The sequence below is a fragment of the Lathamus discolor genome, chromosome 4, assembly GCF_037157495.1.
Source record: "Lathamus discolor isolate bLatDis1 chromosome 4, bLatDis1.hap1, whole genome shotgun sequence".
NCBI lineage: Eukaryota > Metazoa > Chordata > Aves > Psittaciformes > Psittacidae > Lathamus > Lathamus discolor.
The window spans coordinates 35,407,030-35,419,380 of NC_088887.1; the positions used below are offsets into that span (position 1 = coordinate 35,407,030).

The 12,351-nt window shown below is 37.9% G+C and overlaps 1 protein-coding gene across 4 annotated transcripts in view; it reads left to right on the top strand.

The window, feature by feature from the left end:
• PKNOX1 (PBX/knotted 1 homeobox 1) overlaps positions 1-12,351 on the top strand; it is a 50,064-nt gene that overhangs the window by 26,567 nt on the left and 11,146 nt on the right. For all 4 annotated transcript variants that reach the window (XM_065677039.1, XM_065677042.1, XM_065677040.1 and 1 more), the window contains 6 exons: positions 3,864-4,034; positions 5,656-5,755; positions 6,840-6,937; positions 9,296-9,424; positions 10,440-10,516; positions 12,080-12,252. In XM_065677039.1, the coding sequence (XP_065533111.1) occupies positions 3,864-4,034; positions 5,656-5,755; positions 6,840-6,937; positions 9,296-9,424; positions 10,440-10,516; positions 12,080-12,252 (748 nt within the window). The remainder of the gene's footprint in view (positions 1-3,863; positions 4,035-5,655; positions 5,756-6,839; positions 6,938-9,295; positions 9,425-10,439; positions 10,517-12,079; positions 12,253-12,351) is intronic.

Below are 12,351 nucleotides of genomic sequence, written 5' to 3' on the forward strand. Positions count from 1 at the left end.
ATATGCTCTAGATAGCAGGTTTAGCAATAACTGGAAGGTTTTCTGTAATCTTTTTTCCCTGCTAAGGAGTTTACCTTTATTTAAATAGAACAGTTCCAGCGATTTCCATATATCTTATGGTTACTTCTGTCTTTGTGCATTTCTGTGGAAATCATGCTCCAGGTTTATTTCTGCAGCTGGCAAGGCTGAATCAGTTGTGTTATAAAAATTCATTGTTCTGTTGTAGATTTGTTCATGGTTGTTGTAGATTTTTAAGGTGTGAAATTTGAGAACATAGGAATGAAATATTACTGCTGCTGTGATCTGTCTGGAAACATTTATTTGTGTTACATTCGTTCAACAAGGATGATTTTATCAGGAGTTCCTGGGGTTTGGGGTTTGGGTTTTTATTTCAAGGAAAAACTGAACTTTGCCAACAAACTTCAGGTTTGGTCCACCCGTGCTGCAAGAGAGCAGGAGCCATATGGCCACAATTAGCATAGCTGTAAATGAGTAAGTAAGTCCTGGTGACAGGCATGGCATATTTACAAAGTTTTGTTTGCCTTCCTAACCACAGTAGCGCAGCTTCCTGTAAGAGTAGTGTGACTGTGTGTGGCTCTGCAGAAACCTGGGTAGTGTTACTAATTCTTGGCTTATGGTTAGTTTTGACTTTCATTCAATTTTCACTTCAAGTACCAACCATCAATTGGAAACTAAGCTGAGGAAAGGACTTTTATTTTTCCTCTGAACAAATGCTGATAAATAAATAGTATAAATGTGGGTTCTGGTTTAAGAGGGGAGAAAAAAAAAACTCCTGACTGAGCAAAACTAATCACTGATACGGTCAAATATTATATGCCCAAAGGCATCTATTTTTGTTACCTCAGTTGAAGCTGAATGATTAAGGCATTCACTAATGTATGTGCTCTTTGTTGGTCTGCCACACATGAAGAATTTTATAATTTAAGCTTTTTTGTCTTTGAAACACAGGTAATGTATCTTTAAAGATAGATGTCCTTTTTGTTTTGTTTTAAAACCTAGTTAAATTTGCGGAGTTTAACTTGGTTATGTTTAAGGTACTTAAACACAGTTTAAACAGTCATCACTGCTGAGGCCTGTTCTAGAAGGCATACCTCAGTGCTAGGCCATTGCACTTAATATTTAGAAGACTTCTGGTGTCATAGTTTGTATGAGTTACCAGATACTAATATGGATCAACTGCCTCAAGTCTGCAGCTCAGATTTTTCTGCAGCTGTGCTTATAAAGATACATGGAGGTTTATTCTTTCTTTTTACTCCTGAGAAAGAAGAGGAGGGTAAGAATTCTTTCCCTTTTTTTATCACTTTTTTTTTTTTCCCTCTTGATCAGCCCCAAAGACGCTATGCTAGCCCCTCAGCTTTTGGTTACCATGGTAGTGTTAGTGGCCATACAGTAACTGCAGCTGCTTAATACAGGGGGCTCCAGAAATCAAGCCCTTTTGTGCCAAAAGCTGCCACAGAATATGGGGAGCCGTGACTGCCAAGGCAGGTGAGCGGCCTGACGCTTTGGGGGTGGGATGGCTAGGAAGGGGGAATGTCTTTGCCTCCATCCTCCAGGCAGTGCAGTGCCTTCTTCCCTCCTTCCCTGTTTATTCAGAGTAGCCCTGTGGAGAAGGACTTGGGGGTGTTGGTTGATGAGAAACTGAACATGAGCCAGCTTCAGTGTGTGCTCGCAGCCCAGAAAGCCAGCTGTATCCTGGGCTGCATCAAAAGGAGTGTGACCAGCAGGTCGAAGGAGGTGATCCTGCCCCTCTACTCTGCTCTTGTGAGACCTCACCTGGAGTATTGTGTGCAGTTCTGTGTCCTCAACATAAAAAGGACATGGAACTGCTGGAACAAGTCCAGAGGAGGGCCACGAGGATGATCAGGGGACTGGAGCACCTCCCGTATGAAGATAGGCTGAGAAAGTTGGGGCTGTTCAGCCTGGAGAAGAGAAGGCTGCGTGGAGACTTCACAGCAGCCTTCCAGTATCTGAAGGGGGGCTATAGGAATGCTGGGGAGGGACTCTTCATTAGGGACTGTAGTGACAGGACAAGGGGTAACGGGTTGAAACTTAAAGAGGGGAAGTTTAGATTGGATATAAGGAGGAAGTTCTTTACTGTAAGGGTGGTGAGGCACTGGAATGGGTTGCCCAGGGAGGTTGTAAATGCTCCATCCCTGGCAGTGTTCAAGGCCGGGTTGGACAGAGCCTTGGGTGACATGGTTTAGTGTGAGGTGTCCTTGCCCATGGCAGGGGGTTTGGAACTTGATGATCTTAAAGTCCTTTCCAGTCCTAACTGTTCTATGATTCTATGATTTTTAACATACAGTTGTCTACACTGGGTGACTGCAGTGCTACTGGTGTACCTTCTATTGGAAAAAATGGCAAAAAGATCTGTCACAATTAAAGCTAAAGTCATCATGGTGGAGAAGGCAGCACACCAAGATGTTTGTTTGCCTTGATCTCCTTCAGGTGCATTGAACAAAGGCACCTTCAGCTCCCAGTTGCCTTCTTTAGTAGGAAGTGTGCTGAACGGATTGCTTAGTAAGCTGGTCATTGGATTTAGAGCTCTGGTCAGTAAACGACCCTTCACATATGACAAATTTTTCCAAATAATGCTAAAAGCAAGCTCTACACTGTGTTTCAAAATTAAAATCTGCTCAGTTTCATAAAACTGAAGAATATTTTTCTTTGAGATCTAACATAGCAAGTAAATGTTGGGGATAGCATGCTGTATAAAAAGTAATTACTTTGCCAATGTGTTATGTACATACTTGAATGTCCTCAATTTCCTACTGCTTCATGAAAATTTAGACCATCTGGATTTGATTTTAGCGGCTGATCTTCTGCCATGACCCTTACAATCACCTAAGCTATTTTTATGCAGTATGTAATACCATTAGCTATCCAAGCTTACGAGTATTTTTCTCACAGAAGCATCATAAGTATTCTCATCACGTGCATATCTCCTGTACTTCGATTTTTGTTTAAACATGGATTTGTTACTGAGTTTAGTGCTTTGTATTTAGTGGTTTGTATTTCAGAAAGAGTCTCCCTTCTTACAAGATTTTACCCCAGAGTTGCTAATCTTTGACGTACAATTGCAGGAGAACTTCAGAGCTCTAGGACTGAAGAACTGTTTGATTACTTCAAGCTTTTTGGGCAATGTGACACGCTTTGGGACCTCTTTATTCTAATTTTATAGAAAAAGAAAAGCTATTGTGTTTTTATTATAGGTCAGATGGTAGGCCTTTTACCCTCTATAACAATCTGTGTGACAAATTCATGCTAAGTTACAGAAGGGATCTTTGCAGTGTATCTCAAATTATTCTGTACACTTTTGGTTTTCTTGGGTCAGGGTGTAATGTGGAACTGAACCTGATACTTTTGATACGAGGCTCAAGACGATTGTTGCTTATCAAGCCTGTTTCAGCCATGCTTTCCAAATAGTATGTGTGGGGGTTTACTTGCCTTCACTTTCAGTCTTGTGTGGTGTATGACTCAGAGCTGTAGGATGAGAATAAAGACCACAAAGGATCCATATACACCTTAACTGTGCTCTGTTTGCCTAATGAGTCACATGCGACAAAGGTTACACTGTTTTTGTGTTTTGTTTCCTCTTTGTGGTGGTTTACTTATACAGTGGAAATATACAGGTTTTGTGTGTAAATATGATCCTTTCACATTTCAGGAGCATAAGGGTCAGAGCTAGAGAACTCTAGTCAACACTTAGCGATTAGTAATACTGCTTTCATTGGATAGTCTTTGTTAGTGGAAAGTAGTATTTGCTTAAATCCACATTAAATACTTTTTTAAATAACAGTTCAGGTTTTTTTCTATTTTTTTTTCTCCAATTCCCTCCCTAGATGGTAAAAGCAATCCAGGTTCTACGTATCCATCTGCTGGAGCTAGAAAAGGTTAATGAACTCTGCAAGGATTTCTGTAGTCGTTACATTGCCTGCCTGAAGACAAAAATGAACAGTGAAACTCTATTAAGTGGGGAGCCTGGAAGTCCTTATTCACCTGTGCAATCTCAGGTATGCTTCAAATAGTTATGTGTATTTTTGCTCAGATTTCCTTAGGAAGTTGTAACTACACTTTTGATGGATTAGTTTGCAAACAGAGTTTCTGCTGTTTCTTTTGCTTTCTTAAAATTGGTTATTAGGAGTAGAAAGAGCTGTAATTTTTTTTTTGTGCACCCTTGTGTGCCATTGCCTGGTGGACAAATTTCTTGACATGTGCCAAAGCACGGAGTCACTTTTTTTTAGTCTGTTTTCCTTTTATGATTCCTTTTATGTCAGTTCAGCAAATGGAAATACTCGGAATAGCTTGGATTTTCTAATTTGCTCGAAAAAGGCTAGGAAACAGGATAAACAAAGGAGAAGAAAAAAGATTCATTGTTAAGAAGGTCTCCTTAAGTCTAGTCTGCTTCATTAAAATGTTGAGGTGACTGGTACTTTCTATACACCATCTGTATTCTGGAACAAATAGACAATGTCTGATGGGTTGTAGTTGCAATATTTGAGATACATCATTGCATATCACCTGGCGTAATTGTGCAGTTATGAACAGAACCCATTTTTATACATGTGAAGCCCGCTTTATGTATTATTTACATTACCTAAATGCAATAACCAATTGCATCTTTTGTAGTAAATTGGCAACAGTTAATTAACAACAGTTACTACATTATGGTTGATACTTCTGCTGTTAGAGTCCTGTCATCAGAGTGCCTGCTATGTATCTAGTCTTAAGGGATGGCCCTTCTCTGACTTGCTAATGTGTCGATGCTATGTATTCTGAAAAGCCTCAGGGACGTAGTCTTCACTGTCTGGACTCTTTACTGAAGTTTTGGTGTCTGGAAGTGTGGAAAGGAGAGTCTAAAATCGGACAAAAGCAACTTATTTTAAAAGTTGATTTTTGTGTATCTGTTACAGTCTTCCGTAGAGACAGGAGAAACTGAATTTACCATTTGGTAAAAATAGAGATTATTCCATATTAAGGAATAATAAAGAAAGTCCTTGGTCAGAGTAAACATTACTGAGCAAGAACTGAAAACATCGGTGTTATCAGCGTTGTTCCCAGGCTGAAAGTCAAAAACACAGCACTGCACCAGCTACTAAGAAGGAGAAAAATGACTGCTACTGCTGAATCCAGGACAATGTAACAGTTTGCATAGTCATGGTTGAGTAAGAACTATGCTGAGCAGAATAAAATATATTTGGCAACTTGAATACTTAATACATTATTTTGGAATTGAAGGAATTAAGGTAATAACTAAAATTCTAAAGCTTTGATGCTTGTAATAAAACCACCAAGGGTTCATCTCATCTGTCTCCTTTCCGTTGTACCTTTAGAAAATGTTTCTCTTAGTATCTGTATACCTAAAATAATTTCTCTCCTAAAATTTCCCCAAGCTAGTTTTATGTCTTTTCTAACAGTTGCTTTCTTGAGGGTTTGCAAAGGTAGTGGTTGGTGATAATGAAAAACTTAATGTAGGTAATGATGAACCTCTAATAGAAGTCTTTTTTTCTTTGAAATTAATCCTGTGATTAAATTCCAAATGTAATTTTTAGATCCAAAATTACACAAGCATGCTTTATCTCCCTTTAAAAAAAAAAAAAAAGTGCAAGCAACTAATTGTTTTATTTTTTCTAGCAAATTCCAAGTGCCATTGCAGGCACACTCAGTCCCCAAGGGATTATGGTGCCAGCATCAGCATTGCAGCAGGGAAATGTAACTATGGCAACAGTAGCAGGTATGACACAGTAAGGAAAAACTGGCACCTTGCTCTTAATTTTGTTTCTTTTATAGTTGTTGTAAAAAGCACATAAATACTTCAAAAATGTGTTTTAACTTCAGTACCTGAAAAGCTGTTACAATACAGTTAAATGCCTTAATGTTTCTGAATGCTTGTTTAATTTATATGTGTACTAAGTATGCGTATGTGGGTGGAGTTTACATATATGTATAATATTAAGAGATCTTTCTATGCAACACTAGTTTTGTTAAAAGGCATTTCAGAAACTGGAGTGGTTTACTCTTTTCTTTTTTTCTTTCTTTTTTTTTTTTTTCCTTCTTCAAAAAAAAAAAAAAAAGGAATTCTGTTTGTCAAAAACACAAAAACATGCATTACCTAAAATACTGCACTTGTTAGCTGTCTCATGTCCTGTGGAATTTGGAACCACACCTACAAGTCTGTCAAATCCTGGATGTCCAAGTTGTTTTGCTGTTGTGTGGAGATGACATTTGAACCGAAATGTTTTATCTAAGCTTAGAAGCAAGATGAAAAACAGAGAAAAACCTTGACTACAAAGACAACAAAGCAGTGCAGTCTGCTCCTGCAGCATATACTTGGAGAGAGGTTATCCTGAGACACCATATGTGCCTTGTGGCTTTGGTGTCCAGGACCCTCTATGCATTCACCAAGCTTCAGTCACCTTGGTTGATCTGAATATCAAGGTGTCACCAAGCTGACTGCTCTAACCACTTGACACATGTAGGTGTGGTACTGCAGTTGAGGCTTATGTTGGCTGAAGAGTTAGCTAAAACAAAACTATGAACTATTTTATAGCCATAGTCATGGCATTGTCCTCTGAAAATGGATCCAGAATGCCTAAAATGCAGGGAAATAAAATGAAATTTTATTTTATTTTTTTTGTGCATGGAAAAAAATGTAGTGTAGCAAAGAGTGTATCTTACTTGCTTATTAGAAGATAATAGTTGATACGTTATCAAAACTGCTGTATTGTCCACAGTGCTGGTGTGTCTGTGTGTTTAAAAAGAGTAACATTTGAAGGGCTTTTCCTTACCTGTAATCTTTGTTGCTGTTTTATATTAAGGAGGGACAGTGTATCAGCCAGTCACTGTGGTCACTCCACAAGGTCAAGTGGTGACACAAGCACTGTCACCTGGGACTATTCGGATCCAGAACTCTCAGGTTTGTTTCATGTGCTTTCGCAGAATACTATTCTGGGTTCAAATAAATCTCACTGGGTTTAAGAGGTTTGGTTTAAATTTAACACACTGTCAGAATGAGCTCTGTGTACACACATATAGTAACTAATGTAGAATTAATGCAATCACTCCTGTAGGAATTACAAGTTGTATAAGGTAGCATAAATTCCCAGACAGATCTCCCTCACTATGGCAGGTCATCACAGCTCCTACCTGTTGTTGATGGCAGTAAAGTGTATGTGGATTTAAAAAAAGAAAAAAAAAAAAAAAGGAATTAATAAAACCCCCCAAACCTAACAAACATCCCCCCAGACTGAACAAAAAAAAAAAAACCCTCTGAATTAAATAGACACTTTTTTCAATGATTAGAACTTCTCTAATTGTTAAGTTAGGTTTATGGCTGGATAGATTTACTGTGCCACATAACGATGCGGTGCTGCTGTTGTCTGAAATTTGGCTGTTTATCATGATGACAACCACCAGTATTGTGAAACTGTATGTATTTTGGAATTTATTTATGCTGAGAAGCATTTTGCCATAAAACCTTCAAAAATCTCAGACGAGACTATGGGAGATCCTTACGTTGGGCTTGTTACATCATATCCTAAAAGATAAGGGCCAGCACTTTTTTGGGGAGGCTCTTAAGGGCTGGATCTGGAGTGCTCAAAGAAACAACTAAGGAAAAGGAAACATAAAAACTAAACCATCTTCAGTTACAGAAAACCTTGATAGCTTTCTCTTGGAGCAGGAACTGGTAAATAAGTCTTCCAGGAATCTGGAGTCAATTAAAAGTGTGAATGAGAAGCTACCATTTCCACAGTATAAAATCTGGTGGTGATCCCTGATGCAGTGTCTTCTCATCCTCCTTATTCTGACCTTCCAAACAAAAAAGTATGCTTAGAATATCCTTACTTTCTTTACATTGGCAGTAGCATATATGTACTTGCCTATATTTTTCCCTTGAATGCATGCAGTTCTGTCCTCAGATGCCTTTAAGAAAGAAATGTGTAAAATTACTGTCCTAGACTGAAGTGGTTTTGAAGAAAAATGTCTTTTATTCCTCTGATGGAAAAAAAAACAAATAGTGACTGGAAAATAATTCCTATAGCGTATAAATAAAAATGGTCTTGACCTTATGTGTATATATATATAATATACATGTATATATTTTTTTATATATGTGTGTATCTCTGTCTACTTTTGATGTGAGAAGGAATCTTGAAACCCACCTATGGGTTAGAACCTATTTTCCTTGTCACCCATAGGAAACCCTTCTTGAAATTCTTCTTTCTCAGTGTTTCAGAATGCTGTGGAGGTAAGGGAAGAGCTATCCTGAGTTCATTGTAAAACCTCCATACACCAGCAGGTTATTTAAAATGTAAAGCATTATTCTGGAAAAAAAAAAAAGTATGCTCCAAATATACATTTGTTGTAATTTGATAGCTTAAGCCTTGTTTAAAACTCGTTTCATACAACAGATAGACATAATGACTGGCTTGAAAAGATTGCTCTGTATTGTCTGAAGAAACTGGTTTAGATTTATTTCCAATGTTTACTCTTCGTGTTATCTCTGCATAAGCATTTAAGAATGCATCTGTCATATTCCGGTAGCTGATACGTAAATGATGTACCCATAGGAAGTGGAAAAGAAAGTAAAAGTAAGAAAGAAATAGGACCCTTTAGGAAAATAGTGTGTTGTAAAATGCATTGAGGGTTCTACCATATGTATCCTCTTGCTCTTTGAGGATTTAGATGTATTTCTTTAGAAGAACCTTCAGCATCTTAGTTTGTAACGCTAGCATAATAATTAATTCTACTTTAAGTCTTTAATCAGTACTGTTTTACAGCTTGCTTTGTTGTTAGTATTTGCACACAGTGTATTCAGCGTTGTGTTTTTTAATTGCTCTTCACATATGCAAATGACTTCATAGGCTGACAAAGCAGTTGGATCCCTAGGGTAGTGTAGATAAGTACAGAGGATCATTAACCTGACATGTGCTACCTAGGTAGATTTTATTCTAACTTCTAGTAAACTAGCATCTGCATTATCATAAGATCACTGACGTAGCCTGGTAACAGCTATACTTCTTAAAACAGAAGTTACATGACTATGTGAAAATTATAGGAATCTGATATGGCATTCTTCTTGGATAAAGATATCTTAGAATGCTACTATAGGAGAGCTACTATTGTAAGTCTTCCCTAGCAAATAAAATAGCTTTTTATAATCAGCATGCATCAAGCCTAATTTCATTCCTTCTATAAACGAGTTATTCATACATTGATACAGAATGCTATTACTGTGTTAACAGCTTTATTTCTTCTAAAATTGTATGTGCAGCTTCAGTTGCAATTAAACCAAGATCTAGGCATCTTGCATCAAGATGATGGCTCATCGAAAAATAAAAGAGGAGTTCTTCCCAAGCACGCCACAAATGTGATGAGATCTTGGCTTTTTCAGCACATAGGGGTAAGGACTGAACATGATCAGGAGTCACAGGTTTTTATGTAACTCTTTTATGTGGTCTCTTAGGATTTTGCATCGTAAAGAAGGTGGATTTATTCTGGTGTCATTTGCGTAATCGCAGTTCAGTTTTCCCTGAAGTCATTTGGAGTAGTTCCACAGTCTAATGTCTGTTGATTTTATTATTGTTCTAATAAGTATGTTATATTTGTACCTCATGATCTTAATAAACATTGTTAAAAAGGATCTTTCTTCATCTCATTATGTTGAGAACTTAATGATCTCTTTGCCCTGGCTCATGGCACAAGAAAAAATGATTCCATCTGTGGTTTGTGGTTTGTTTTATTTTTTTGAGGAGAATGTCAAAATTTTTTGCTTTATCTCCTTTCCAACAATCCTTCTAATTTAGACTTAAGTGTGCACTTTAGAGTGTGTCTTTCCTTTGCATATCCCTGAAAGGATAAATAGGTCTCAAGTTATATCACAATGTTTAGTTGAGTGATATTTTGTCTTTTACAAATATTTTACAACAGACAAATGATACAGGGGAAATGTGTGTGCACTTCTTTAGTATTACATATGCTTTTCATCTGTTCAGAGTAGCTTTATTTAACTAGAAAGTGCTTGTCAGTACTCTCATACGACGGTGCCTTTAGACAGCATAACTAATCAGATCTTATCACATGCTGTGTTGCCTGTGGATCATGCTGTTTAATAAAGACTGTCAGCCATGAGATGCTTTTTATTCTGCATTACACATCAGCAATTTAATGGTAGTATCACTTACAAGGATAAAATCAGCTTTGTGTAGTAAAGTGCTGTTTGTTAAATTATCTTCATATATGAAAGTTTGACAGGTTTCTAAAGTTTTGTTTTTAATGAGTCAGGTGGTCTTAATCTAGCAGCTTTAATCAGTTGTAATAAAGGAGTCCTTATTTTTGATGAGGAGATGAAACAAGCTTATGCCTTTTTTTGTTTTTGGTTTTTTCTTCCTTTTTTTTTTTTGTTTTGTTTTGTCCAGCATCCATATCCAACAGAGGATGAGAAGAAACAGATTGCAGCACAAACAAATCTGACACTACTCCAGGTTAACAACTGGTAAGTGCAGAATCTCTTACTTAGCATCTGTCATTGTCCCCACATGCTTGCAACATAGAGAAGTAGTTAAGAGTATAACTTGGACCTGTGGACTTGAACTTACTGTTCTACATGTGTTACAAAATACATAAAAATACAAGAATTACGCACTGATACACAAAGATATTATCTTATGTATAACATTAACTTCTGCCATTTAGATTATATAAGGACTCCAAAAAACTTTGCAACATTAAGGATTTACATTCTTTTCTATTGCTGAAAGAGACAGAAGTACTCTCATATCTCTCCTGCAAGTAAATTGAAATTTAAAGGCATCTAGTGACCTGAAGCTCTGAAAAGTGTTCTCTGAAAATCATGGTTGCAAATGTTCAAAAAGTTACTGTCCACAGATATTCATTCTGCTCTTCAATGGAAGGATATTATTCTCTGAGCAGTGATGTCCAAATGGAGAGTGTCAGTACTCCAGCTACTCTAGTTCATGGTTCACCATGTTTTAGCATGTCTCACTAGAGGTTTGAGGTAATATACTTGCCCTGCAGAAAAGAGGATCAAGGGTGCCAGTGGGCATCCTATTCTGCTTGTGGTATTAGTTCCTAAAATTGCTGCAGCTAAGTCCAGCAGGGATCTTCCTCAGATTTCAAAGACGATACTGGCTGTGTGGCTGCAGAGAAATACTCAAGATAGTAGCAATACACTGATTCCAGAAGTGGAACAGTGTAACTATGCCTCTGTGACACTGCAGTAACTGAGCTTTATGGTACTGGGATCCAACTAGTATCTCTACAAAGTATTGCATTACATCATGTGGACCTACCAGCTGCACCATAATTCCTTCCACTGCAGGTACAAATGAGTCCTGGATGTGTTTTGTCAGATTTAGCAAGCGATGCTGTCCTCAGTCACAGCAGCTTGCCACAGCTAGCTACATTGAAATTGGTTCACCTCACTGCTGGTAGCTACACAAGACGTGGTTTAAGTATGTCCTTATTTACTAGCACAAAGTGGAAGGACAGCAATTAGCATGCTAAAGTAAACAAGTGAAAATCAGGGAATGAAAAGGAAATGGGAAAGATCTGAAAAACGTGTTTGCTGTTGTCTCCTGGATCAAGAACCAGACCTTGGAAAGCCAGGGAGCCTATAAAATAAGTAATGCAGGAGCTTAAGGAGGTAAATGAAACCAGACCAAACAAATTAGGTTAGGCAAGGGGGTATGTTTTAGGTGAACTCTAATGAGAGGAGTATCAGCTTTCTGAGCTGTGCTGTCAGCAAGTTTTCTGGTGCTTAGTTTTCAATAACATCTTGAAATGTACATCTGTCATGCTGTCTAGAGAATTTCCCCTTCTGAGGTAGGGGAAAAATTGCTGCTAGCAGCAAAACTATAGAAGTACTTTTTTAGCTAGTTCACCAAAAAGCAAAGGATGTCAGTGTTCTAGGGGCAGTTTTACATGTTAGAAAGAACTTTTTATATTGCTTCCCCACCCCCACTGCACACTTTGTGAATCTGAGAGAGATTTTACAGTCAACTGCTCATAAGTACTGCTTATGTTTGGTTGTGTTTAGGTTTATCAATGCTAGAAGGCGAATTCTTCAGCCAATGCTGGATTCCAGTTGTTCCGAAACTCCAAAAACAAAGAAGAAAACAGCTCAGAACCGACCGGTTCAGAGGTTCTGGCCTGACTCCATTGCATCCGGGGTTGCTCAGCAGCAGTCTAATGAGCTTACAATGTCAGATGGTAAGGAGAACTGGCTAAACCACAGATGCTGAAGTTGATTCCTCTGTAACAGGGAAATGAAGGGTTTGATGCCCTTGAGGAGAAGGAAAGTTCTTGATA